Source organism: Epithele typhae (genome assembly GCF_022376455.1).
Source record: "Epithele typhae strain CBS 203.58 chromosome Unknown BXZ73scaffold_40, whole genome shotgun sequence".
Lineage (NCBI taxonomy): Eukaryota > Fungi > Basidiomycota > Agaricomycetes > Polyporales > Epitheliaceae > Epithele > Epithele typhae.
This window is the reverse complement of record NW_025954231.1, coordinates 39,506-66,753: the sequence shown is the minus strand read 5'-3', so window position 1 is coordinate 66,753 and position 27,248 is coordinate 39,506. Positions and strand designations below refer to the sequence as shown.

At 60.0% G+C, this 27,248-nt stretch overlaps 7 protein-coding genes across 7 annotated transcripts; 5 read left to right on the top strand and 2 right to left on the bottom strand.

Moving 5' to 3' along the window:
* Nucleotides 1-1,951: 1,951 nt before the first annotated feature.
* On the bottom strand, nucleotides 1,952-3,494 carry BXZ73DRAFT_103347 (uncharacterized protein; the record flags this gene model as incomplete). Its single annotated transcript, XM_048015554.1, has 2 exons — nucleotides 1,952-3,266; nucleotides 3,319-3,494. 2 exons carry the CDS (start codon nucleotides 3,492-3,494, stop codon nucleotides 1,952-1,954), a joined length of 1,491 nt encoding a protein of 496 aa, XP_047875766.1.
* A 1,615-nt stretch (nucleotides 3,495-5,109) lies between these two features.
* Nucleotides 5,110-10,741, top strand: BXZ73DRAFT_103346 (AAA domain-containing protein; the record flags this gene model as incomplete). Its single annotated transcript, XM_048015553.1, has 22 exons — nucleotides 5,110-5,384; nucleotides 5,440-5,629; nucleotides 5,906-5,937; nucleotides 5,990-7,139; nucleotides 7,194-7,634; nucleotides 7,758-8,006; nucleotides 8,058-8,086; nucleotides 8,145-8,154; nucleotides 8,210-8,534; nucleotides 8,587-8,796; nucleotides 8,845-8,980; nucleotides 9,036-9,204; nucleotides 9,257-9,518; nucleotides 9,589-9,742; nucleotides 9,800-9,841; nucleotides 9,893-9,939; nucleotides 9,991-10,049; nucleotides 10,103-10,114; nucleotides 10,167-10,290; nucleotides 10,341-10,388; nucleotides 10,441-10,582; nucleotides 10,642-10,741. The coding sequence occupies 22 exons, from the start codon at nucleotides 5,110-5,112 to the stop codon at nucleotides 10,739-10,741; spliced, it is 4,206 nt and encodes a 1,401-aa protein (XP_047875765.1).
* A 620-nt stretch (nucleotides 10,742-11,361) lies between these two features.
* On the top strand, nucleotides 11,362-12,021 carry BXZ73DRAFT_79102 (uncharacterized protein; the record flags this gene model as incomplete). The annotated part of the gene is made up of 4 exons (XM_048023013.1): nucleotides 11,362-11,437; nucleotides 11,487-11,616; nucleotides 11,683-11,859; nucleotides 11,925-12,021. The coding sequence occupies 4 exons, from the start codon at nucleotides 11,362-11,364 to the stop codon at nucleotides 12,019-12,021; spliced, it is 480 nt and encodes a 159-aa protein (XP_047875764.1).
* A 796-nt stretch (nucleotides 12,022-12,817) lies between these two features.
* On the bottom strand, nucleotides 12,818-14,379 carry BXZ73DRAFT_50288 (WD40 repeat-like protein; the record flags this gene model as incomplete). Its single annotated transcript, XM_048020409.1, has 4 exons — nucleotides 12,818-13,267; nucleotides 13,340-13,922; nucleotides 13,974-14,080; nucleotides 14,143-14,379. 4 exons carry the CDS (start codon nucleotides 14,377-14,379, stop codon nucleotides 12,818-12,820), a joined length of 1,377 nt encoding a protein of 458 aa, XP_047875763.1.
* Nucleotides 14,380-14,694: 315 nt separating this feature from the next.
* Nucleotides 14,695-16,139, top strand: BXZ73DRAFT_103343 (peroxisomal dehydratase; the record flags this gene model as incomplete). Its single annotated transcript, XM_048015552.1, has 9 exons — nucleotides 14,695-14,748; nucleotides 14,806-14,884; nucleotides 14,943-14,983; nucleotides 15,046-15,138; nucleotides 15,196-15,295; nucleotides 15,344-15,414; nucleotides 15,468-15,651; nucleotides 15,758-16,023; nucleotides 16,083-16,139. 9 exons carry the CDS (start codon nucleotides 14,695-14,697, stop codon nucleotides 16,137-16,139), a joined length of 945 nt encoding a protein of 314 aa, XP_047875762.1.
* Nucleotides 16,140-16,928: 789 nt separating this feature from the next.
* BXZ73DRAFT_103342 (uncharacterized protein) lies at nucleotides 16,929-19,758 on the top strand (the record flags this gene model as incomplete). Its single annotated transcript, XM_048015551.1, has 7 exons — nucleotides 16,929-17,055; nucleotides 17,110-17,278; nucleotides 17,330-17,877; nucleotides 17,934-18,520; nucleotides 18,584-18,689; nucleotides 18,756-18,862; nucleotides 19,663-19,758. The coding sequence occupies 7 exons, from the start codon at nucleotides 16,929-16,931 to the stop codon at nucleotides 19,756-19,758; spliced, it is 1,740 nt and encodes a 579-aa protein (XP_047875761.1).
* A 2,647-nt stretch (nucleotides 19,759-22,405) lies between these two features.
* Nucleotides 22,406-25,302, top strand: BXZ73DRAFT_91148 (beta-lactamase/transpeptidase-like protein; the record flags this gene model as incomplete). The annotated part of the gene is made up of 11 exons (XM_048025881.1): nucleotides 22,406-22,488; nucleotides 22,625-23,083; nucleotides 23,142-23,184; nucleotides 23,262-23,378; nucleotides 23,399-23,463; nucleotides 23,486-23,708; nucleotides 23,762-23,831; nucleotides 23,857-23,897; nucleotides 23,984-24,123; nucleotides 24,200-24,401; nucleotides 25,225-25,302. The coding sequence occupies 11 exons, from the start codon at nucleotides 22,406-22,408 to the stop codon at nucleotides 25,300-25,302; spliced, it is 1,521 nt and encodes a 506-aa protein (XP_047875760.1).
* Nucleotides 25,303-27,248: the final 1,946 nt, after the last annotated feature.

Below are 27,248 nucleotides of genomic sequence, written 5' to 3'. Positions count from 1 at the left end.
TTATGGCACACGCTGCCGTACGCGGCGTGGCAAATGCCGTTAGGCCTTCAGGGCTGGGGCCGTTCCGCGCGACGTCCGACGGCCTAGAACCGTCGCGCTTGGAGTAGTTTAAAAAATTTCAGGACCGAGGACCCAGACACACGAACCTGCGGGGCGCCGCCGACCACCGGCGGCGGCCGTGCACGGGCGCAGCCTTCATCCACGCTAAAACTGAGCAGATGGCCCTCGTTTGAGAAGCCAGCTGCTGCACACCAAGGCGCAATCACGCGGCGCTCCCCGAATGTGACGCTCTCAGGTCGGTCGCTTGGCTCTTTCTGCACATGGAGCATTGACGTTGGATTACTGTAGGACTCCTCCTCGGGCAACGTTACTTCGACCGCCACTTCTTGACGAGCTGAACCGATGGCGCACGAATCGCATGCCTCCCTGACGTCAGAACATCCCGTCCGTCCACCGCGCCCACATCCGTCATGATCCGCACCTTCGAACCTTCTTCTCGACTCTCGAGTCAGACGGACCGTCACGGTGGACTCACCGGGGGAGGAGGCCTTCGATCAGAGCACGTCTTCGCGCGGGACGCGGCCCCCGACTAAGCAGGCTCAAACTTATGGCCGCCTCCGTCTGGAGAGTCGAGGAACTTGGACTCTGACCGAAGTGCATCTCTGAATCTCCTTTGTTTTTTTTTGGTGGAGCAATCACCGTGGACCATCGTTTCACCCCCAGCGCCGTCGCGAACCGCGGTGCGTGTTCGGTCTCGTGTCCGAGGGCCGTGATACATTCAGAGATGCGTACAGTACTTGTCAATGGAGAACCTCTGTCCCATCTCTGAACCTCGGTCCTCGGACACGAGACCGAACACGCACCGCGGCCCGCGACGGCTGGGGACCAGGTTCGCGGTCTGCACGCGCGCGACCTGAGTCGGGCCACTCGTCCGGGAGCCGCCCACCCGCCTACCGGGACTGCATTTGTCGCGAAGTGGCAGGAGCGGGCGCGGGCGAAGGGAGCTCACCGGCCGTGATGGCCCTGCCATGGCCCACGGGCTTCGACGGAGATCTCGGCGCGCGTGGCCGTCAGATCTGAGGCCGCGGATCCGCCGCGCGGCGGTGCACTGCATGCAGAGTGTGGCACACGACGCATACGGTCGCGGCACGCGCTCGGGGGTCGGCGGGCACATACGCTCGCATCCATGGAGGCAGCAGGGGCGGCTCGGGATCGTGCGCGTCGCGGTCGTCACAGCTGTGCGCGACTGTCGGTCAGCTCGCGATCGCGGCAGTCGAGACTCGAATGCGCATCAGCGCCCAGTGCCCACAGGACCCCCCGCCGAGCCCTGCTGTCGACCTCTCTGCTTGCTTATTCACCTCTGTGCCGACCGCTCGGTCAATCGAGCTTGACTGAGACAGGCCGCGTTTTGAGTAGCCGCGTGCTTGCGCGAGTGGGTGCACATGGTCGCCGGCGGTGGGGAGGTCATGGGAACGAATGAAGGTGATGCTGCATTGTGCGGTCCGTGGTGAGCGATGATCGATGAGGATGAAGCGGCGAGGGAGTGTGAGGCGGCAAAGAGTGAGAACCTGTGGTGAGACAGCGACGGTGATGAGAGGTAATAGTAGTTATGTATGTACAGCGAGCAGGGGAGTACGGCACTAAGTAAGCTACGTGCGCATGCGTGTGTGTGCGTGTGGGGGATATCTACAGGCGGGTATCGTCATGAGGTGCGGAATCGTTATATGCATGCGTCCGACGGCGCGACGACGAGAGAGAGAGCGGGTGGCGCGGAGACTTATGCGAGGGTAAGTAGGATACAGTAGGAGCACAAGGGGCCCACACTACGAGTGGGGTGGTACATTATACTGGGTAGCTCAGAAGAGTGAGAGTAAGCAGCGGGCGACGCCGCCGCCGTCGTCGTCGTGCTCGATTTTTTCTGGGTTAGGATCCGGGGTCGGAAGGACGAGACTCACGCGGTGAGCAAGTCCCGCGCACTCCGCTGCCGCACGAGCCCGTGCCCGTGCCCGTGCGCATGCCCGGGGGGTGCGAGCATCTCCCTGCTCCGCTGGCGGATGATCTCGCGGCTCCGCTGGCGCGAGAGCTCCCTCGGCGGCGCGAGGTACGTCGTCTCCGACACCGCGCTCGTCCGCCCCGCGGCGCCCGCCTCGCCCGCCGGCGCGTGCACGCTCACCCGCGGGGTCCGGCTCCGCACCTCCGCCCCCGCCCTGGGGCCCGGCTCCGTCACCGTCTGCGCGCGCGGGGAGGGCAGCGGCGACCGCGACCGCGAGGGCGACGGAGACGGAGACAGCGACGGGGGGCACGGCGAGGGCGAGCGCTCGCGCGGGCGGCACTCGGCGGGGAAGGCGAGGCGGCGCGCGTCGGCGGTGACGTTCCACGCGAGGCGGACGCCGTCGGCGGCGGCGGGGTCCGTGGGCGCGAGCGCGAGGACGTTGCGCCAGAGGCCGTGGTTCCAGGCGACGTGCGCGCGGAGCGTGGGGGGCGGGGTGTGGCGCGCCATCGCCTCGGCCATCGCGGGCGCGGAGGGGAACTCGGCGAGCGCGACGGGGGGGAGCATGTAGGGGACGAGCATGCGCGCGTGCGGGCGGGCGGGGGTGCGGGAGCGGGAGCGGGTCGAGGCGCGGGAGGAGGGCCGGGAGGAGGTGGAGGCGGAGGCGAGCGAGGGCGAGGGCGAGGGGGTGCGGGCGGGGAGAGGCGCGAGGCGTGAGCTTGGGCTTGTCACGGGCGAGGGGAGGGGGGACAGGGACAGGGAGGAGGGAGAGGAAGGTGCGGGGGACGGCGCGCGCGAGGCGGGCGGGGAGAGCGAGACGGGGATGGACTGCGCGAAGAGGAGGAAGTGGGGGATGCTGGGCGGGTGCGGGACGTAGAGGGCGACGAGCGGGAGGGTGACGAGCTCCTGGCCGCGCGCGCGGTCCCAGCGGACGAGCGGGGTCGCGGGGCGGATGGAGAGCCCGGCGGCGAGGGAGCGGGCGAGGCTGTGCCCGAAGCAGGCGCAGAAGAGGGACGCGTCGATCGGGAGGAGGAACGGCTCGGCGTCGACGGGCGAGAGGAGGGACGCGGGCGAGGAGGGACGGGAGTCGTGCGGGGAGCGGGTGGTGGTGTCGTCGACGGAGGGGAAGGGGACGGAGCTGCTGAGGACGGCGAGGGCGTGTGTGGGCGCGTTTCCTCCGCGCCGGACGAGCGGCATCTCGACCGAGCGGGGGACGCTGCCGTCGTTGTCGAAGCTGAATGGTACGGGGACGACATTGTAGAAGCTGTGGATGAGCCTGGACGCAGCGAGTGAGCTCTGGAGGAGGGACGCGAGGGCACGACACGTACGCGCAGGGATCCTCGACCGGTCGCGTGAGGGAGTAGAGCGGAGGGAGCGGGTGCACTTCCGGGATCTTCTGCGTCGGGGAGACGGCGACGGGGGAAATGCGCGGGGTGTTCCATGGCGAAGGCTGGAGGGGGCGTGGAGTCCACTCTGGAGAATCTGGCCGCATGTAACGGTTCATAGTGGGGCGGAGGCGATTATAGCGGGCACGGATTAGGGAGGAGGAAGGAAGGAGCGTGAGGGGGACGTTCAACGACCAGGCGCGACCCGGCGTCGGGGCAAAGGAGGAGGCGAGTGCGGGGGATATGAGGCGGCGCACAGGCGGGCGCAGCCAGGGTTCGTGTCGGGCCCAGATGGCTAAAAGTAGGATCGCGTGCGGGGATCTAGCCGATCGAAGCTGCGTTCGGGGCCGGTTGTTTCCTTCCACCCTTTCTCAAAGACCCCGCGGTCCACGCTCACGACCGGCGGCCATGTCGAAGAACGTCTTCCTTCTTTCGTACCACCGTGGCCGCGACGACGGCGCGCGGCGACGTCTGCCTCCTCACCAGTCCACCACCCCGGAGAGGCCATCAATCATTGGGCCAGGGTTCGGGAGCGAGGGGCGCTCGCCGGCGGTTGATAGAGTTGCTCACTCCAAGGGACGAGAAGGAACGTCGCATGGCGGCGCCAGCGAGTGCGAGACCCCTGCACGCGCCCTTCGCGAGTCGTTTCAGCTGAGCGTGTCACGGGAGCGTGCGCGTTTCGTGGCTGCCCGTCCGGCGTCGACGGTCGGGCTGCGAACCTCGCGCGTGTCCAGAACTGGTCCTCCAGAATTGGGATACACACTCATCGACACGACATTGCCGAACGCTAGCGGTGAGGAACAATGAGGAACTCGGGTGGTACGCTTCAGGCCAGACTCCGAAGAGATATCGATAGCCCAGGATAGCCCTCGCCGCGCGCTCGCGCTCACGTGCCTGGCGCAGGGTTCGCGACGATCGCGTTTCGGCCTGCGCAGATCATCTCCGCACGCCGGCATCTCACCCGCGCGTGCACGCGTGTTCGGCGGCTAGTGCTCCGTCAGAGGACAATGTCGACGGCCCGGTTTGACGACGATACTACGGGTGCGATTCCTTTTGAAAACGGTTTGTCGACTCCTACAGAGAAGTCACTACGATATGTCACGGTGTTCGCCTAGAGAACGTCCCAAGCAAGGAAAGGAAGAGAGCCGTCCGAGTGTGCCAACGCAAATGTTGTCCCTCTATCCGCCCATAACTTGGCTTTCTCCCACACACGGCATCCCTTCCAGCCCTCCGACGAGAGGATGGCATGCGCGTCGGGCGAAATGGCTGCCTTGAATGTTCCCCCATCGGCGTCCGTGTGCCTACTCTCAACATCAACAACTGACAGGGTTGTGATGCTTCCGACAAATGACACGGAAATATTCTGCGAGATGAAAGATGTCTATGGTGGCTGCCCCCTGGGAAAACGGATTCGTCAAGGACTACCACGTGGCTGCCAACTTCTGAAGCTTGTGCACCGGCCCGGGGTCCCGGCTTGCAGTTGCCCGGTGCCGGTTCCGGTATCTTGTGAGGCCGGTGCGGGGAAAGTAGCGCACAGTGCTGGTGAACATGATATTATTCACCTTTCGGGCACCCCCCATGGTGGCCGATCTTGTTTACTACGATCTCATTCCCTCTTCGCGCTCGCTGCTGGAGACGATTTCTGGGACCAGGCCGAGTTGAATCCTCGCAGTGCGTGTTCTCAATTCTACGTCGATGTCGCGGATTCTCATTCGTCTCAGAACACGCGCATACATGTCCAGTCGCAGGCTGAAGCATGTCCTCGCGGGCCTTCGACCTCCACCGCAGCCCATAGGTGTCCTCAAGCTTGGAGACATCTCGCACGAAATCCTCGCCGCGCGCGACCCAAGCAGGCTGCCGCACTCAGAGGATATCCTCCTCGACATCGCCAACCCGTTCAACCTCGACAACCTCCACTTCATGCTCCAGAAGTTCCTCCTGGGCCAAGACATCTTCCTTCTCTCTCAGCCTGGTCCATATGCTCGCCGTCTCGCTCTTACGTTCTGTCGGTGAGCAACGTCCTCCGTTCTTGCGTCCCCAGCCATCGAAGCGGCACCGTTGCAGTATGATCAACTCCGAGTACGAGCTCGTCGCTCTCCATCGCGACGTCGGCGAGACGGAGCTCAAACAAGGGCGCGAGATTCGCGAAGGCGGTAACTTGGTGTACGTCGACAGCGCGGCCGTTCGCGCGGTCAAGTACGGACGGGTACTCGTCATCGAAGGGGTTGAAAAGGCGGAGCGCGGGATCATGCCTGTACGTTCTCGCTCCTTTCAGGTGGTAACAAACGATAGAGACCTCGGCTTCCCGCGTATACACGGTCGGTTGTGGTAGAGCCCGACAAAATGGGGTCGCGCGCACACACACAGGCGCGGCGGTGCAGTGCGATGCGGGAGCGATCCTGGCCGCTTCGCGCAAGCGTCGCTTTTTTCGAGCTCCATCGCAACCAACCGTGTATGTGCTGGAAGCCGGTGCCTCTATCGTTTTGTTACCAGCCGTCACTATATGCACGTTTGACTGAATGTATGCTAGGTTCTGAACAATTTACTGGAGAACAGAGAAATGTACGTCAATACAGTTAGTTTCTTAATTCGCGAGTTCTTACGCGCCATCCAGGAACCTCGAAGATGGGACGCACATTGTTCACCCCCATCGCTACGAGCTTCTAGACACGAACGAGTTCGACTCTGCGGAGTTCATACCCGCTCACAAGAACTTCCGGGTCATAGCCATAGCGGCCCCGGTTCCACCATACCCTGGATACCCACTGGACCCACCATTCCGGAGTCGCTTCCAAGCACGCTTTGTTGACCCCCTGGGTGCTCTGCTGGCTCTCCAGCGGACAGAAGCCACCACCGCCAAATCGGTGCTAGAGATGCCCTTCTACCAGAAGCTCCGGGACATAATTACTTCCACGCAGATCGCCAGCGAATCAAGACACGTCCTTGACGCTGTCGCGAGATCCACCCTCCCCGCATTCCCGCAGACCGCACTAGCCAAGGCCACCGCGCTCCTTTCGCTCTTCCCCCCACCTCCGACCACCCCCCCAGAACAGCTAGCGCGTTTCGTGCTCTGCATGCATCCCGCTCTCATCCACAGCCCTTTCATCGCCTGGGCTATGCTCTCGCGCCAGTTCGAGGAAGCCGGCCTTGGCGAGCTCGGCAGCCCGAACCTCACTGGGATCGAGGACGACGTTGGGCTCTTTGGATACCGGCTGGCGCGCATCGACCGTGTGGACGACCGCACCGCGCACGTAACCTTCGCTAGTTCTTTCGACACCCAAGTCGACGTGGACGTCCCCGCCGGACCACTCGAGTACCTGGCGTACCCGTTCGCCAACCCGGAGTTCCTCGGCTTCGTGCCCAGTGCACGCTTCATGGGTCTTTTGACCGCCCTCCTCCAGGCGCACGCTCTCGGCTGGGACTTGTCGTATACGCCCCCGGCTCTAGCATCCACCGCGTCGTGCTCGACTTCGACCCTCGTCCGAGCGCTCGCGGCTGTGCTCGGCTATGAGCTCGAAGACGTGCACGTCTACAAGGAGCTCGGTGGGCGAGAGCTCGTCATGCGGCGCAAGATCCTCGACGGCGGTGCGACCACTTGGGAGCCCAGCCCTCTGGTCGAGGGCGCGTGGGAGGGCCGGCTGGTCCACCTCGCTGGGCTGGATGTCATCGGATCCACGGCGGGCGCACTCGCGCGCCTCACGCAAGACCGTGAAGTAGAGCTGTGGGAGACGAAGCGCATTGTGCGGCAACTGGGTGATGATGAGGTCGGGTTTTTTCTACTCTAATCCGACTTCAACGTTGACACACCGTTTCTTCAGACCACCTCCGCCGACCTCAGCGTCACCCACCCCTCTTTCCGCATCATCAGCACCGCGTCCAAGTCACTGCCGCTGAAGGACTGGCTCTCCGACGAGCACGCGAACATGTTCTTCACGTTGCCCGCGCAGCCGATGTCCCCAGACGAAGAGTCCGCGCTGCTCCTCCAGGCCGGCTGCCCCGACGACGTCTGCGCGGCGCTCCTGCGGTTCGCAGACCGGTACCGCGCGGGCATGACCGCGGACGCAGCGCAGAAGAACCGTAAGCTCGGCATGCGGGCGCTTCTGTGCATCGCGCGGCGCGCGGCGCAGTTCCCTGCGGACGCGGCGAACCTGCACGTGCTGCTCGGGCGCACGGTGCTGCAGGACTTCCTGCCGCCTGCGGAGCAGATGAACCTGAACAACATCCTAGAGGAGTGTGGGATCACCAAACGGACGCCCCCGGTGAGTGGCGGAACCCTCCATCGGTGCGGACTCTGCCGCAGTCGGACCGTCCGCTGCGCCTCCCGCGCACCCATGCGTCCGTGCTGTGTCTGCCTGTGCTGTGGCTGACCGACGTTCTCACAGTATAACCCCCCACCCGAGGTGCGCGACAGCGGCGTCGTCTTCCCAGCCCCGAGCGGGCCGCAGGCGGTGGAGGTGGGCGCGCGGGAGACCTTCGTGCCGTTCTTCGACCGCAGCCAGGACCCGGATGGCGCGGTGCATGTGCCGCACATGGTCCACTTTTACGACAACAGCTTGCAAACCGGGCTGATGCGCGACCTGGCTGTCGATCTAGAAGTCTTGGGCGAGCATCTCGTCTTGCTCGGAAACCAGGTGCGCGTTGAGTTCGTGGATGGAAGAGTGGTGCTGATGTGGGCGTGGTAGGGTGTCGGCAAGAACAAGGTTATAGATCGGTGGGTGGGCTTCTTACCGGCGTAGTGATTATATTAATTCACTAGACTTCTTTTTCAGGTTGTGTCAGGTGCGATGACAGCCATCCATATGTGCTCCCGCGTACTCACATATTGCCTTGCCAGCTCCTCGGACGACCTAGAGAATATATCCAGCTGCATAGAGATACCACAGTGAACCAGCTAATGTTCCAGACGGTCTTGGAGAACGGGCTCATCAAGTACACGGACTCTCCGCTGCTCCGCGCGATCCAGATGGGGCGCGTGATCGTCATAGACGAGGCCGACAAGGCCGCCGAGCACGTCGTCGCCATCTTCCGCAGCCTCGCGGGCCACGGACAGCTCACGCTGGCGGATGGCCGGCGCGTGCGTCAAATCAAAGAACGCGAGGGCGACATCGCCGTGCACCCAAACTTCCGACTCATCCTCCTGGCCAACCGACCGGGTTATCGTGCGTCATTACTGAACCGCTGATGCAACACTGTTGCTGATGGCTTGGACAGCATTCCTCGGCAACCACTTCCTGCAGGTCCTGGGTGACAACTTTTGCTGCCACGCGGTCACCAACCCCGACATGGCCAGCGAGCGCAGATTGTTGTCGCAGCTCGCGCCCCAGCTCAGCGAAGACACGATTTTACGGCTCGTTGCCGCCTTCCAAGACCTGCGGCGCGCTTATGACGCCGGCACCCTGACATATCCTTACTCCCTCCGAGGTACTTTTGTCCTTCTGAGATAAGGGCGCTTTACTGATCGTGCCTCAGAGCTGCTCAACCTCGTGAGGCACATGCAAGCGTACCCGAGCGACTCGCTCGAAGCGGCGCTCCGCAACGTGTTCGACTTTGACGTCTACAAGCCAGAGACGATCTCAAAGTTACAGGACATCCTTGACCATCACGGGTGGGTGCTATCGTCTCGGTCCAGCGAGACGGCGACTCATTCCTCAGAACGACAGCCTTGCGGTGAAACATGTTGGCATGAGTGCTGCTCGCGAGACCGCGAAGAAGCAGGTTCTGGACCTCAAGTTTGAGCCCCAGGGCGACACCAGCCTCTCCAGCCCCAAGTTCGGCAAGGAGGACCCCGACAACGAGCCGCACACGGGCGGGAATACATGGGCCGGCGGAGTGAGTTCGTGTCAAATATCGGCGTCTCGCACTGACCAACATGTTTCCGCAGACCGGCGGTCGCGACACGGCGGGTCTTGGCGGCAGGGGCGGCTACATGCGCCTGTTCAAGGGCCATGACATCAATCAAATTTCCGACGCGCTGAAGAACGACGTCCCGGACCATGTCAAGGACCGTGCGCGGGAGATGGCCCGACAGGAGCTAGCGCGGAGGCTCGAAGAACTCAACTTGAGCGCGGGCGAGGCCAAGGGCTACGGATCGCTGCTGAACGCCGTCGACGGGCACATTACGCAGCTGCACGATCTGCTCGAGAGTGGGTGCGGTGATCGACGTAGTCTGAGCCATCCGCTGATCTGCGGGTATTGCCCCATCTTTTTCGGCAGACCTCGCTGCGCGGGAGGAGGAGCGGGTGTGGGTCAAGCGGCAGACGGACGGCGAGCTCGACGATAGCCGGTTGACGGAAGGTCTGACCGGAGAGGCCACGGTCTACAAGCGGCGCGGGATGGCGAAGCCGGAACTGGGACGGCCCCAGATGAAGTAGGTTCTTTTCAAGGGGCCTCTGGGGCATTCGCTCATTACGCTGTTATTCCTTAGGCCCAAGCGGATCCGGTTTCTCTTCGACGTTTCCGCGTCGATGTGAGAACCACCTTCAATTTCGTTGGGAGCCATACTGACGTTCTGTCGCAGGTACCGTTTCCAGGCAGACGGACGCCTTCGGAGAAGCATGGAAACAGGTGATGATGTCTTGTGATATTCAAGATGCTTCGCAGCTGACATTGCGATAGCCGTCATGCTTATGGAAACCTTCGATCGCTTGAATAGGAAGGAGAAGTTTGTGTGGGATGTGAGTGTGGACCTAGTGCCCCCACCGAGCAGAAGCTTATGTTTGATTCACAGATCTATGGACACGTGAGTCGTCGTGTTTTCCAGGTACAATCGGATGGTGACAATCGTTCTCTAGTCTGGGGACTCTGCGGAGGTCGCTCTCGTTGAAGCGGGAGAGAACCTGGAGATCAATGACCGATGGAAGGTCGTCGAGAAGATGGAGATGATCACTCAATATACCTTCGCCGGCGATTTCACCGGTACGCTTCCCCAGTGTTATCCCACAGCGAGCACTGATCACGGGATACAGTGGAAGCGATTGACAAGGCAGTCACCGAAGTCGCCAAGTTTGACGGGGGTGAGTACGTGAGGTTGACCTTGAAACCATCCAGCTCATTGTTCTCGTTTAGACGACTGGTTTGTCATTGCTCTGACGGACGCCAACTTCGCGAGGTACAACATCACGGCCGAGGAGATTCAAGGTGCGATGAACCGCAACCCCAAAGTCCACACGGCCCTAGTATGTATAGGAGAAGGTGCGGAGGCAGCATGGTAAGTGGTCCTCCCATCGGTGTTTGCTCTGCGCAACTGATACATCGACATATCTTTAGGATTCCGAGGAATCTACCGGGCCGTGGCTACCGAGTGTCCAACACGGCGGACATCCCCACTGTGCTTCGAAGTATCCTATCCACCATGGTTGACAAGTGAAGTTTCGTTAAGCAGTAGTTGTGATGCTGGATTTCAATCTACATTAGTGCGTGCTGCTTGTGATCTCGCTTTCTCGACTGCGATTAAACGGATACTTTTTTGCAGTTATCAACAGCGTAGTAGAAACATGACATACTCTATGATGCACCAGCAAATCACAGCGTCAAGTAGAAGATCGCTCAGACTCATTCAGTGTACACGTGATCGCGTGATGGATGTCGGCACCAGTGTCATTTCTCCCACAGGGACAGCGGATGTCTGTGCCTGCGCCTGATCACCCGCAGCATGCCCTGCTTTCCGCAGACCCAGAGTGTTTGACAGCGTACAGCGAATTCTTTCCGTTGGGAAACGACCTGCGCGGTTATTCGTGGCGACATGAACACGAGTCCGTTGTTACTCACACTGCGCTCTGCGTATTGCTTCCTTCGCAGTTCAATATTTGAACGCTCGGCCTACGCGGCTTCACAGATCGGTATAAGAGTAAGTCATACGGCGGTGAAAAGCCTTCATTCTCCCTTCCACTTTCAATCTCGTCTCAGATATCACGACCCGGTGTCGTCTCCGAAGTCTTTCGCACAAACTCCCTTTACTGTTTTCTTACCCCACTTTCTTTCATCGAAATGGTCCGCGCATTCTTCACAGCTGGTCTCGTTTCCTGCGCGGCCTTCATCGCGAGCGCGATGATGTCTCACGCCGGTGAGTGTTCTTGAAAGCACCGTCGGTCAAATCGCTTATTCTATCGCAGCTCCCATCGCGACCCGCCGCCAGCTCGGCAACCTCGAGTGCAACATCGACCGCGGCGAGATCGTCTTCCACGTTGCCGACCTAGGCAAGACCGTCTCCTCCCTCGCGAAGGCTTCGGACCTCCAAGCAGCGTACGTTGTCGTCGTCTCCGGATCATTGGGTCGCCTCTTTCATGCTCACGCCGTCGCGGTCCCCAGGAACAACACGGCGAACGGCAACCTGCAGGCCATGCAGGACGGCGTGCAGGGCGCAAGTGCTGCCATCAACGGCATCCTCCTCGGGCTCATCAGCAACCAGCCCGCCGACCCCGCGCTCCGGGATGCCGTCGGGGGGAACCTCACGGAGATCCTAACCGGGCTGCAAGACCTGTCGTCGTGCGTAGCACTTCCGAGCATATGGGACTCGACTCGAAGTTTGCTGACTCTTGAACGCACGGCAGTTCGAACAACAAGACGAACGCGCTACTTACCAAGGCGAACCAGCAGCTGACCAACGCGGTGCTCGCCGGGAACGGTGTTGTCAACAACTGCAAGTAGGGGCTGGCCCCCGTCCTGGATGTTGTGATGAGTGGTCGGATGGTCGATCGAACTGTGTAGGGTATTATGTTCAGGCAGAACATGGGAATAACTCGCTATGATGCAGTTGTATACCTATGTGACGCATTTGCCGTTGTGTGCTGTAAGTATTGGGGTGCATTATCACCCGAACCTGTGCACTTTCAAGCGAGAGCATTCGGGCGCTTGGAGGCTAAAGGTACCACTCCCTCACCGTTGATTGACGTTCGACTCTTCTTCCCTTGTACCAGTGTATGCTCTTCATGATACTGTGAAGAATTATTTTCATGTCCGTGGTCGATGCTTCTAAGACCAGACTCGGTAGAATCTTACATCAGCAGATATTCGCACAGCACGAAGCACGAAGCACACCCTTTTTGACTTGGGACTGGGTGCATGGTCACCCCCGTCACGTCCGAAGAGCGTTGTACAGAACGGCGCTCTGGGTGTTATCCTCCGACGGGTCTCGCGTGTTAATTTCGACCACCGAGGCCGGACCAGATAAAATGTGGCTGTGGAACGTGGACAAATGGCGCTCTGTGCCGAATTCATAGCACGAAGGACCACCGTGGATGTGACCGCGATGCGTTCTCGGCGGACGGGGAGACGCTGGCGCTGACATACCGCGATGGAACATTTTTTTCCATCATGCTTCGTGCATAGGACAAACAGCTTTAGTACACTGCAGTATATACACGGAGATGCAGCCTTCTCGACGCTGTTCTGCAATCGGTTGGTATAAGCATCAAAAAGTGGAGATGAATCATGGAACCGCACCTTAAGCGACGATCGCCCCTCTCTCCCCTTCCCCGACTTTCCAGACCTCTACTCCACCCTCGCCTCCAACGCCAACCAATCCCTTCGCCCAGTCCACGCTCAGCACCTTCCGCGCTCCCGCGTCCTTCTGGCCATCCCACGCGCGGAACGCAGCGACTGCCGACTTCGTGCTCCGCAGGTCCCACAGGCGCACCACGCCGTCGTACGCACCAGTGACGAGCTGGTGCTCTGCGGCGCTGCTCGCCCCCGGGACGTCTGTCGACGCGGGGGGCGCGACGGCGATGCACGACGGCGTCGCGGGGTGGGGGAGGGACGTGACGGAGGGGGTCGTCGCAGCTGTCGTCGCGGCGCGGAGGTCGTACTGGCACACCGTCCGGTCCGTGGACGCTACGAGCGCCGTGGCGCCATCGCGCGAGAGAGCAAGGTCAAGGAACGGCTTTGATGACGCAGTCTGTGAAACGCGGAGAAGGTGGGGGTCTCAGAGGGGGGTCAACGCGCACTGGTAAAAGAAGGAGGGACTCACGATCGTGCTGGTACAAACACTGTTCTCTACGTCCCACGTCCGCACGGTCGAGTCGAGCCCGCAGCTGTACGCCTGCACGCCCTTCGCGTCGCGGTCAAATACGACGCGCGAGATGCGCGCGGTGTGGCTTTTGAGCACCGCGGCTGGGGCTTTGCGTTTTGGCCGCGGTGTTTCCCCGTCCTCTGCGACGCGGCGGCGCTTCTTCCTGTCTCCGCTTGGCGCGTCGTCTGGAACCTCGTCCGTCTCCGGAATCACGGTATCCCACAGCCCAATGAGACTGTCCCAAGAGGAAGTTAAGATGTGGGAGCCGGATGCGTTCGCCGCGACGGATGAGACCGGAGCCGTGTGGAGGTGGAGGGACGCAAGCGTTTGAGATTGAGGGGTCGAGGGGTCGAGGGATAGTCGTGTCAGACGAGCGGTGAGATCATGCGATGCGCTCGCAATGAGTTGGGAGTCCGCTGAGGAAGATGGGACGAGGGTTATGGATGTGATGGGCGCGGTGTGGATGGTTGCGGTGTGGAGGAGCTTTTGTGCATAGTCGAAGACGCGCAGCGCGCCATCATAGGATGCCGTTAGGAAGTATCTGTAGGCGCGTTCAGCAAAGGACGAACGCATATATGCAGGTAAGGCGTACCCAGGTGATTGACATGAGATCGAAGATACCCAGTCTTCATGGGGGAGAGATGTCATGCGCTGGGGCGGCATGACAGACTCGAAGTATTCTATCTCCAGAGTTTCTTCCTACACGTTTACCCATCCTTCTCAAATCAATATAGCAGGGCAGGACGAAGTGGTATACTCACCTCACCCATGCCTTTTTCTGCGCACCATTCCGCTAATGTCGCACGAAGGATCTCCCCTCGCACGAGAAACTCGAAGGGAATGGGTTTTGGCAAAGAAAGCGCCTTGTTGACGAGCTGCGAGAGTTGGTAGCGTTTCCATGATGCAGGAATGAGGAACTTCTGGGATGGCAGGGGATATGGTGTTTGGGTCGTGAACACGACTGGATGCGTGACTTCAGAGGTAGAAGCAGACGCCATCTTGCTGTGATTTTAGAGAGTGCCCTCAAGGAGGAGGAGGAAGAGGAAGTAGAAGCAGGGAGGCAGGACAAGGAGCGTTTGAGCCCAAGCTTGCGCTCAGGATCTGGGCAATATTTTGTCACAGTCACCCGGTGTCACGACCAAGACGCGTGCATCACGCGGAACGATCACGAGGGCGCGTCACCCGGCATTCGGGCTGCGGGCATGGCCGATTCCCGGGCGGTCTCCTCAGACCCATAACATGACCCAGAGCCCCTCTCCTTGCCCCACATCTCCTCTAGACCCCCACACACGACCCTGTCAGTAGTCCCCGTCATGTCCCAGTTCGACCTCGGTGCCGCTGTTGGATGGGAGGGCGAAGACCAGCCGGTGCGCAGAGGCCCGTTACATGGCCAACAACGTCTTGCTGACCCCAGTCTCTGCCAGGTTTCTTGGAACCAGAGGGACATTCTGGTGTATGGTATTGGAATTGGTGCGAAAGCCAACGACTTTGCGATCATCAATGGTGCTCGGTTATTCGTTGCTCTTGACGCTACTTGTGCACTCATTCAGGCTGTCTGCAGAACTGGACAAGTCATGGTCGCCCTTCCCCACCTACCCCGTCGTTCTTCCGTTCAAAGGCGAGTCCTCCTTCTCAAGCACCATTTGACACCAACTCAACTGTAGTCAGGCACGAACCAGGATGTTGTCAACTTCCGGAAACTCATGACTGGAGGCAAGCACTCTCCCCACCTTCCGAAGTTTGACCCCAACCGCGGAGTGCGCCGTTTCTCTTTTTTGTACTCTCTATAGGTCTGACCGGATACCCCACCATAGGTTCACGGTAGCCAGTCTATTGAGATCTTGAAGCCGCTGCCTGCCGTCAGCGGAGAAGGGTGGAAGGTTAAAAAGCGCCTGGTTGCTGTTTCGGAAAACAGTGCGTTATGTTTCGTTCCTTTGTCTACATATACCGACGGTTTCACAGAGTCGGGCATCATTGTTGAGATAGAATCCACGGTTGTTGATGCCCATGGAACGCCATATGTCAAGCTCTACGTGAGTATCCTTGGCCCTTGGCCCCTCTTCACGCAATTAAATTCGCGCTGCAGAGCGGGTCGTTTAACCTCGGGGCGAAGGCGACTGGCAGTAACTTCTCCAAGCGTATCGCGGGGCCGCCTCAGGGCAAGCCAGTTCCCAAGGACCGCAAGCCCGACTGGGTCGTCCGCGACCAGACCTCTCCCGAGCAAGCGGTCATGTACCGTCTGAGCGGTGACTATAACGAGCTCCACATCAGTACGTTTCGTTCCTTCCATGTTTTCCTCCTCAATCGCATGTTTCGCTCCCGACCTCTGTGCGCGTTCACCCACCACGTACGTCCGTGCTCACTCTCAGCCCGCAGACCCTGCTATCGGAAAAGCCGGCGGCTTTGGCGGCGTCATCCTCCACGGCCTTTCGACCTTCGGCTTCGGCGCACGCGCAATCGTCGAGGCCGTCGGCGGCGGCGACCCCGCGTCCCTCACCCTCTTCGGCGTCCGCTTCACCGCGCCTGTCAAGCCCGGCGACGCGCTCGAGACGTCGATTTGGGACATGGGTCCCGCGCGTGCGCCCGGGCACGAGGGCGAGACCGAGGTCGCCTTTGTCACGAAGAACGCTGCGAGCGGAAAGGTGTGTGGCGGGCGCGCTGCCTTCTTCTTGCTGAAAGCTGACGGGTAGCGTTTCCACAGGTGGCTCTTGGCGCGGGCGTGGCGTACGTTAAGAAAGTGGAGAAGAGCAAGCTGTGATGAGAGCCAGGTTTCTTCCAGCCCAGTACACTCCTTCGTTGTGTTGTGTCGTAGGATTAGGAGTCTATTTGTTCAAGTGCTAGGGCCAAGCAAGACCACGGTTGGATATCGCGCATGCCCAGTGACGTAGAAGTGAGTACCGCGTACTCGCTCACATTCTAAGATATTATTCTCATCATACTTTGCCAGGTGTCTGTGACATGACGAGTATGCAGCGTCTCACGGTCCGATGCGGAGAGACGTGCTAAGGGCGGCTCGGCGCAGTACGCGGTGGGTCTCTCCTGTTGCTCGCCGTCGCCGTTGTACGGTACACACGGGCAGCCGGTGACGTTTATGCGGGGCTGGGGGTGGGTCGCGGACAGATGAGTCGTGCTACGCGCCCGAGCCCTCGCTGCGGCGCGTTGGGGGGCGGAGGATACTACGACCCTCACGGACACGCGTTCATTTCGAGCACATTGAGCTCCTTTCCTTGAGTGGCGAGATTCATGGCCAGAGCATTGCTCAGACGAGGACACGTAAGAGAGCCTATCGACGCGAACAGACTGCCGTAAGTCTACGCACCACCAGCTGAGCACTGAACAGATGCTCTAACTGGAAAATAACATGGCACACCTACATACGACTCGCGCGCCGGGTGTGTCGAGCAGTTCTGACACGCGTCATGATCAAAGATACGGAGGAGCGTGCGTCGAGCTCCAAACCGAGTCGATTCTTGAAACGTTGACCCCTGACTCGCGTGTTTCCCTGTCTTCCTCCTTTTCTCCCATTTTACTCCCTCTCGTATCTCCAATGTCCGTTCTTGACAAGGTCTCCCTCATGGATCCCACTCCTCGTACCATCATCCACGTGCTCACTTCGATATTCTCGAAATATCTTCGTGAACATGACAACATCTCTAAACCATTATTCCAAGGATGTTGGCACCGGCCCTGCGGTGCCAAAATCTATGATCATATTTCTAATGTCCTAGTCATCCACCGGGATGGCGTTGTAGCTGTCACGGGGAAAGCACTACCCGATGGTGTCCACATCCTCATTGCTATGACCTCGAACTCTTTTCAGGAACGCCCCGGGACGGGGTATTCCGTGCATTCCGTAACCCCAAGCAACGAGGAGGTTGACCTCCAGAACCTCTGCTGGTGAGTCGTTGTTCATTTGTCTGTGTCTCCACCAACCTCCGCTGTGTTCAGGAAGGGAAGCTCTGGATCTCCTATCACTATGCGTCGCTATGCCGGTGACCTTCTCCGCGTTCTCACCGACTACATGACCAAGGGGCTGCCTGAGGGCATGGGCGAGCTCTCCATCGGCGGATGGATCACGTCCCGCTGTTACGACGCTGTCGTCCGCCGCATCAAGCTACAAGACACGCATTGGTCAAACCCCCTCTCCCAGACACTGTGCATGTGGAAGCCCACGGATCTCGATGGCAAAATCTTCTCTGGTGTCGACACTGAGATCTGCCTTTCCGACCACGATAAAGATTGGGCGCAAGTCTTGATCGGAGAGATGCTTCCTGAGACCTCGGACTTCACTAGAGCTACTGCCCCCCAATGGATCAAAATACTCGGTCTCCTCGTAGCGTATGCTCGCGAGAAATGCGACGACAAAGGCCCTCTCGACGAACGCTTTTGCGTCATTCAGTGCCTGCGTGTCGTGTTCGTCATCCTCGAATGCAAGGCTGTTGAGCGTGTCTTCCAGCTGCCTTCTCTGTCTGACATGTTTGCCAGAAAGTCGTTTGGTATGTTCTCGTGAATCTTTTGGTTGCGCAGTTGTTGACGCGCTTATATGAAACAGGCGGGCCACCGGAACTTGCGTCGACAACTCCTGCCTCTGCACATGCGCCGTCGACGACTCGGACCACTTCTACGCCTTCTCTCGGAACGTCTTTTCGGCAAGATGGCAGCACTGTCGGAGACGAAGGCGGCGGTGAAGACGATGGATCTGAAAACGACGACGACGACCGCTATGCCTTGGCTCCCGAGCGAGGCGAGGCTGGTGGACATGTCGTGTTCCGGTACCTTCTTATGATCGTCTCCCCTCTCAAAGCATCTCTCACAATCCTGAACACCATCAAACGGCTGCGATCCGTCCCCCGGGTATCTATTCTTGAGCTCGGGAAAGGAGCCGAAACATACACTCAAGAAGACTGTGACCACGTCCTGAAAGCTCTTTGCGCTCACACCGCCAAACACAACGCTCCATCGGAACGACTCGGCGTAGTCACCTCGTGGCTAAGCGATGTTTTCCGTGACAACGTCAAGAATCGCGAGGGCCTCCCGGTGCCTCCGGTCCACGTTGAAGCCGAGCTGATGTCCTTCCTCAACTCCGAGCCGCCGCCCGACAGTCCCCAGGCAGTTCGCGACCTACACGAAGACTTCGTCGTGCGTATGGGTCAGCCGCCCCATCTCCGTCTCTGATCCCGACTTCCTCCACGCCGCTAGCAGGAGAGCTCGCTCACATCATTACCGCTCGGGGTCAGCAGACAGGCGTGCAACGGCTGCACGATGCTGTCCGAGCGCACGCACAAGTTGGACAACATTTACGGCCCTGGTAAGCGCACCTCGTCTCGCGCAATGTGCTCGACACGCATGCGGTGATGCTGACCCCCGCTCGAAGCGGTCTGCCTTTCCGCTTCGCATGGCCAAACCGTCCCCTGGGACCCTCCCGCGCCCGGTGTCCCCGACGACGTCCTCGTCCAAATCGCGGAGGGGCTGCAGAGGAAGGTGGGTGCCATAGCGAGGAAGCACGCGCGAGCGTTGTTGGCCGCGTCCCAGACACCTCCGCTATCAAGCGGTCAGGGGGGCACTTCGGAGGCAGAGCCACTCCTTCAGGCGGACACTGGCAGGGAGACCGTGACGAAGTGGGAGAGAGATGCGTTCACGCGGCTTCGACTCAAACGTCGACTCGCCCGGATGGAAAAAAGGAAGGAAGAGGGCAGAGAGGGCGACGAGGAGAAGGAGGAGGAGGAGGCTGAGGAAGAGGAGGCAAAACTGGGCGGTGCACTCGCACGACTAATGAAAGCGCAGACGTAGTTGGACTGTGCGCTCCACGACGCGCCGGCCGGTTTGTGCTGTGGCTCTCTTTCTCGGCTTTTCGCTACATCACTGTCGGCGGCGTCCCTCGGAAACCCAATGGCGGTTGGAAGACGAGATGGGAAGTTGAAGGATGTGTGCCGTGGCCCGGATGCGCGCTGCAGCGGAGTAAATTGCCACGGGAGACCGATCACACAGACCTGGGCCGGCGCCGGAACGCAAGGCGTAGGGCCCTTCGTGACGAATGTCCCCTCGGCCTTGACCTCATGCTCGGACGCACGCGCAGGGCCCTCGAGAGCGTCACTGACTAGCTGAGCTTGACGGTGAAGCGGACGATGAGGAGCGTGATGGAGACGACATCCAAGCTAGTTTCATAGCGCGGTGGCAAACTGAGAATTTTAACTGACTCGGAAATCCCATCGTTCACCGGCGCTTGTCCCATAGATCCTACCCTTGCCAGGCCTTTCGACTTCTCGCGAATTCGGCGCCAGGGCGATCGTCGAACCTCGACGCGTCGCAACCCCGTCTCCATCACGCTCCACGCCGGCCGCTTCACCGTCAAGTTCAGCGATGCGCTCTGCGCGTGAGTCCGAGCATGAGGGGAGGAGCCGAGGTGGCATTCACCACGAAGTGCGCCGCGAGCGGCAAGGCGCACGATGATTGCGATGCGCTGCGTTCGCTCCGCCAGGTCGCCGACAGGGGCGTACGGCGGACAGGTGGGTCTTCGGCCCTCGCAGTGTTCTTTGGGTACAAGATCTGTATGAATGGTATCGTGGGGTTTAACCAGTACTACGCCTGTCCGCGAACTATGTCCTGAACGTCATGGAACGAAACAGTCCCGTCTGAATATCCCAGCCCCAGCGTCGCGCCATCCCCGGAGAACTCAGCGGCTCTCCGCTCCCGATAGCCCATCGTCCCCTGGATCCGATGCAGAGTCCCGTCATCGACGTGCCACAGCCACATCTTATACCTCCCGTAAGACGACGCCAGCAACACTCCATGTCTGCCGTCGGGGGACAGCACCCCACAGGGGTTGCCCTGGAGGGCGTTTTTGAACGAGACGGAGGCGACCGTGCGCCCGGTCCCGACCTCGAACACCGAGTACGTCGTGCTGACTGCGGTGCCATGCGTATGGAGGACGCGATGGCCGTGGGCCGAGAGATGGAAGAGAAGCTTGCGGCTCGGTTGTGTCGGCTCGATGTCGAGGGTCAATGACACCGGGCCTCCGAGGGAAGAGTCGGTGCCGACGTCGGCGAGCATGACGATGGGGGCGTCGTCCCGAACGACGACCACTTGCTGAACGTGTGGCCGAGCCGGGTCTCTCCGCAGGACGGCTTTGGTGACGGCTTCGAAGCAGAACGGGGTGGGGGCGTCCGGGGAGGGGAACGGAGAATGACAGACCCTGGTGACGAGGTCATGGACGAGGATGCCCCGGTGTCGCGTGCCAAGCTTCGAAGTAACCGTGCAGACGCACAGGACGACGTGGCCGTCGTTGGAGATCTGAATGAACGACGGGATGTACACGGATTCGTTGTCGATGGGGATCGGTAAGATGTGGCTCGGACTGGGAAATGACTGGACGAGGGTAAGAGTGACTGCGTCCCAGACCTCAAGGCTTCCGAACCTTGTCAACATCACCAGCTGCGTCCCGTCCGGCCGCCAGGTGTGATCGACGTGGTGGTGGTGGTCACCAACCTTGATGCGCCCGACCTTGCACACCCTTTGTCCCGCCGCCACCTCGCTTCGTGAAGGGAGAGCGAAGATATCTACTTCGTTGGAGGGGCTAGTGCACGCGCACAGCGCCTCCGTGGGTGCGAACGTCACTGAGAACACGCCAACAATGGATTCATCGCACCACTGCTCGAGTGCCGGCTTTTCTGACTCGGTGTTCCAGATGATGCAGTTGAAGATCCAGCCGGAGGAAGTGCATATGCCAACACTTGCGGCCCACGCTCCCGAGGGGGAGAGATTGAGACTTACCACGTCACGAGTGTGCCCGTACGATCTTTTGACAGGTGGGTCTATGAAAGGTGTCAGCTCAATCCACCACCGCAAAGGAACCAACAGCTAACGGGTGAACGTGCGCAAAACCCGTAGAAGGTTCAATGAATGAAGCGGTAAGAAGGCTTGTTCGACCACACGGGTACACCCTTCCACGTGGTTCTCCTTCACGTCTTCAAGTATGCATGTTGCTCCTATTTTTCGGAGAGGGCCGAGATCTTCTATCAGTCGTGCAGCCGGCTCAGACTCCTGTCTGTTAACGTAATTGAGCTCCTTTTGCGGGGGGCAGATAGCCTCTGGATACACCACTTCGAAGGCCAGCAGCGAACTAGGGAGGCCGCAGCGCAAGAGCATATCGACATTCTTGACGGCGATGATACAGGAGCCCAACGCGGTTGCCCAGCGGTCACATCGGAGAGCAAGATACTGCAATCTCGTCATTTCGGCGACGTCTGTAAGACAATGATGAGAATCGGATTCCACGAGGCCGGAGACAGTGAAGGCATTCTCACTGTGAGATTGGTTGAACGAGTCACAGGGTAGCGTTAGGTGCGTGAGAGTCGTCGAACTGGCCTGATACAATGGCCGTAGTTGCTGTACCATGTATACGTCGTCCATCTGTTATACACGGGTTAACGACCACACGAAGCCGGCCTGCCACACCCACTCACCTTGAGCTCCCGGAGAAATGCGATGCCCCTGTGTGAGCTCAACAGGGCGAGCTCCTCTGCATCACGATCGTGCCTGACAGAGGCCAACCGGAGCACCTGAAGTTTGGGAAAGCAGGCCACGAGTCGATACAGATGCAGAGGAGACGCCAAATGCACCTCCGTGACCTCCAAAGTCTTTATGGACGAGTACTGCCTGAAGCAGGCCATAGAAAAGTGCGAGAACGATCGAAAACCGGGCATACCAAAAGGGTCCCAGAACGCCTCGAGTCTCCAGACTTCCACATGGCGCAGGTACGGCAGGAGGACCACCGGCGCGCTGTTGAACAGAGCGGGGTCTTGCCGTTCGCCGGGGGCGGGCAATAGATGGAGGTGCACTGAGTGGACGAGCCCGCGGAGCTGGGGGGTGCATTCGAGGGCGTGACGGACCGAGGCAAGCTGGTCGATCGTGTTCAGGTACACCTCGCGCCAGATGTTGAGGCGGCTCCGGGGGAGCCACTGCGTGCAGACCCTTGCGCAGACGGCGACGGATTCGAATTCGTGTGCGGCGGCGAGGGCGTCGATGATGTCCTCACATCGCTCGACAGGGAGGGGAGGGGAGGGCATGGCTGCAGTCAACGTCCGGGGGCAAAGTGGACAGCAAAGAGCGTAAGTATCGCGCGGGGTCTGACCGCGCTCAGCGCTACCCGATCGATAAGATCTTTTGCAGTAGACGGCTGATGCATCCAACACAGGTTCCTCTTCAATCACCCTCACCAGCCCTCACCGCACCATCCTTCACTAGCACTGCCTTCCCCCAACCTCCTCCTTTCATCGAAGAAATCCGTCAAAATGCATCTATTCCAGGGGTCTCTATTGGTGTAATACGTCTGGGCGAAGACAAGCAGCCACCGTTACAGTGGATCTCACCCCCGAGGTATGTCGCCAACTTGTGCTCTCCAGAGGGACAAAGTATGTATATGTGCCGGCCTTCAGACACTTTTTGGCATGGAGTAGTACTCGAAGGCGTTTCCGCCTCTGTCGGCATCCTTATGTACGACTTCGCTCGCAGCAAGAACTGCATCCCACTCCCGCCTTCAGTCGCTGCATTCGGCTGGGACACCAAATTCCATGAACTTCTGCCTGAAGGGCTCGGACGGTCGCTACAAGAACCCGACGGGACGTTGGACGGATGGACGACGCACAGGGCCAGTATCCGCGATGTGCTCGGGCACGCCTCGGTTCTCCAGCGGCACGACTTCGCGTACGAACCCGGCAACACAGCGGCAGACATACATAGTTGGGCGGATACGTGTGCTCAGGTCGGCGTATGAGCTGCGCGAGAAGTGGTCGTACAACGACCAGGTGCGTCTCTTCAATTTCTCTATCTGCGCTCCCCTTCCCCGTCGTTCTGGGCCTTTTGCCTGACACTGCCCGCGCAGATGTACATGCTCGGCGTGCAGCTCGTCGCGCAGTACTCTGGCATGTCATACGCCGACTTTCTCTCCACGCGCATCTTTGGCCGGCTCCACATGGACGACACGACCGTCTGGCCGTCCGTCGCCCAGCGGTCCGGCAGTCACGGCTCGCGCACTCGTGGAACAAGGACGGTCGTCGGATTCTTTTCTGGTTCAATTCGAACTCGTCATGTTCAAAGCCGGCGCAGGAGGCGTCATCTCAAGCGCGCGGAGGACATGATTAAGTGGCTGGCGGTGTGGCTGAACAAGGGCGTCGACCCCGTCTCGAACCGGACGCTCTTCCCGGAAGGTGTGTACGAGGCGACGACAACTGCACGGTGGATCGCGAAAGGACAGCCAAGTGCGCCCCTTGGTGCGAGCATCCTCGGATACGGCATGGGCTGGGAGAGGTGGTCGTATGGCAGCGTCGACGTAAGTGTGACGTTCATGCGTTCGTGCGAGGGGTGTTCACGGTATGAATACAGGTTGTTGAGCATGGTGGTGCCATCCCTGGGTTCTCCCTCCTCACTGGGTTCTCTCCCGAAAACAACATCCGTCCCGTGCAACGCGGACGAGAAAGCAGTCGCCACGCGCATGATCTTGAAACGGACGTTTGACGATGTCCTCGGACTGCCTCCGACGAAGCTGATCTACCCTAGGTACGCTTTGCTTTCATATTTTCGCTTTAGGACTGGCTGACATGATAGCATTCAGCGACGAGCCCGTCGCCTTGTCGGACCCATGCCCCGAAGAATATGTCCACCGCCCCTCCGTCGCTCAGCATCGCGCGCTATGCCGGCTTGTGCGCCTCCCCCGGCTACGCGCCCATCGCACTCTGCAACGCCTAGTCTATCTCCGCCTACTGCAAGGACGTCCTCTCGGACTTCCTTTTGCTCGGAAGGCTGCCTTCCCGCCTTCCGAAGCGTGTGGGCGACGCACGTGCGGATGGAGCACGCAGACGGCGACGCTTTCGACACGACGTTCACCACCATCCTCCCGGCGGGCTACGGGCGCAACACCAGGGCGTTCGAGTTCTCCGAGACGGGCGAATCCGGTGGGCCGGCGGAGTTCAACGTCCGGGATGGAGAGGTGGTCGGGTTTTCGCTCGTCACGGACTGGGCGGCGGTGGAGAGGCGATTTGGCGAGGGCGCGGGCGCGAGGGAAGTGGCGGATGCGTTGTTTGAAAAAGTTGACTAGTATTTGGTAAGTAAGGTGACACGTGTGTATGCGGCGAGACACATAGTACAATGGCCGTTACGAGCTCAAGAAGTGTCATTCAATTGTCGCCCCTTCTCGCCCCCATCTACATGAATCCCCGCGCCGCATACATCCACTGTTCCATACTCGTTCACCGCTTGGCCCATAGATCCTACCCCTGCCAGGCCTTTCGCGTCGGCGCCCCGGGCAATCTTCGAGGCAACCCAGACACCCGCCCCTCGTCTTCCGCTCCTCGTTTTCCGCTCCACCGTCATGCTCAGCGACACGCACAGGCCCTGCGCGTGCGTTCGAGCACGAGGGCGAGACGGAGGTGGTGTTCGCCGCGAAGTGCACCGCAGAGATACATCCAGTGTATGGATGGTATCGTGGGGTTTAACCAGTACTACGCCTGTCCGCGAACTATGTCCTGAACGTCATGGAACGAAACAGTCCCGTCCGAATACCCCAGCCCCAGTGTCGCGCCATCCCCGGAGAATTCAGCGGCTGTCCACTCCCGGCAGCCCATCGTGCCCTGGATCCGATGCAGAGTCCCGTCATCGACGTGCCACAGCCACATCTTATGCCTCCCGTAAGACAACGCCAGTAACACCCCATGTTTGCCGTCCGGGGACAGCACCCCGTGGCGGTTTCCCTGGAGGGCGTTTTTGAACGAGACGGAGGCGACCGGGCGCCCGGTCCCGACGTCGAACACCGAGTATGTCGTGCTGACTGCGGTGCCGTGCGTATGGAGGACGCGGTGGCCGTTGGCCGAGACGTGGAAGAGGAGCCCGCGGTGTGGTTGTGTCGGCCCGGTGTCGAGGGTCAATGAAAGAGGGGGTCTCGGGCCGCTGAGGGACGAGCCGGTCGCGGCGTCGGCGAGCATGATGAGGGGGGAGTTGCCTGGCAGAAAGACCACGACTTGATGAACGTGTGGACGAGCCGGGTCTCTCCGCAGGACGGCTTGGGTGACGGGTTCGAAGCAGAACGGGGTGGGGGCGTCTGGGGAGGGGAACGGAGAATGGCAGACCCCGGTGACGAGGTCGTGGACGAGGATGCACCGGTGTCGTGTGCCAGCCTTCGAAGAAAACGTGTAGGCGCGTAGGACGAAGCGGGCGTCGTTGGAGATCCGAATGAACGACTTGTTGTACACGGCGTGGTTCACCTGAGGGGCGATATGGCTCGGACTGGGAAACGACTGGACGAGGGTGAGGGTGATTGCGTCCCAGACCTCAAGGCTCCCGGACCTCGTCAACACCACCAGCTGTGTCCCGTCCGGCCGCCAGGCGTGATGAATGTGGGGGTCGTCGTCATCAACCTTGATGCACCCGACCTTGCGCACTGCTTGTCCCGCCGCCACCTCGCTTCTTGTAGGGAGCCTGAAGATATCTACTCCGCTGGAGGGGCTCGTGCACGCGCACAGCGCCTCCGTAGGTGCGAACGTCACCGAGAACACGTTAACACTGGAGTTGTCGTACCACTGCTCGAGTGCCGGCTTTTCTGACTCGGTGTTCCAGATCATGCAGTTGAAGCTCCAGCCGGAGGGATTGCGTTCGCCAACGCTTGCGTCCCACGCTCCCGAGGTGGAGAGAACAAGTCTTCCCACCTGACCAACGTACCCGTACAACCTTTTGACAGGCGGGTCTATAAAACGTATTAGCTCAACCCACCGCCGTAGAGAAGCTAAAGGCTGACGGGTGAACATGCGGACAACCCGTAGAATGTTCAATGAATGAAGAGGTAAGAAGGCTTGTTGGACCACATTGGTGCACCATTCCACATGGTTCTCCTTCACGTCTTCAAGTATGCATGTTGCTCCCATTGTTCGGAGACGGCCGAGATCCTTTACCAGCCGTGCAGACTTGGGTCTGTTAACGCCATCGAGCTCCTTTTGTGGGGGGCAGAAAGCCTCTGGATACACAACTTCGAACGCAAGCAGGGACCTAGGGAGGCCGTGGAGCAAGAACATATTGATATCCTCGACTGCAGTGATACAGGAGCTCAACACGGTCTTCCGACGGTCACATCGGAGAGATAGATACCGTAATCTAGTCATTTCGCCGACGTCTGTCAGATGATTATGATGAGAATAGGATTCGATGAGGCCGGAAACAGTGAAGGCACCCTCACCGTGAGATTGGAAAGAGCCACAGGGTAGCGTCAGGTGGGTGAGAGTCGTCGAGCTGGTCTGATACAATGGCCGTAGTTGTTCTCTCACGTACAGATACCCCATCTGATACGGGTCAACAACAACATAAGGCCGGACTGCCACGCCCACTCACCATGAGTTCCTGGAGAGACGCGATATTCATGCGCGAACTCAGCAGGGCGAGGTCGTCTGCGTTCTTTTCGAACGTGACGGAGGCCAACCGGAGCGCCCGGAGTTTGGGAAAGCAAGCCACGAGTCGATACAGATGCAGAGGCGTCGCCAATTGCACCTCCTTGATCTCCAGGGTCTTTATGGACGAGTACTGCCTGAAGCAGGCCATAGAGAAGCGCGAGAACGATCGAAAACCGGGCACACTGGACTTGGCCCAGAACGCCTCGAATCGCCAGACTTCCACGCACGGCAGGTACGGCAAGAGGATCACCGGCGCGCTGTTGAATAGGGCGGGGTTTTGCCGTTGGCCGCGCAATAGATGGAGGCGGACTGAGTGGACGATCCCGCGAAGCTGGGGTGTGTGTTCGAGGGCGTGACGGACCGAGGCCCCGAGCTGGTCGATCGTGTTCAGGTACAGCTCGCGCCAGATGTTGAGGCGGCTCCGGGCGAGCCACTGC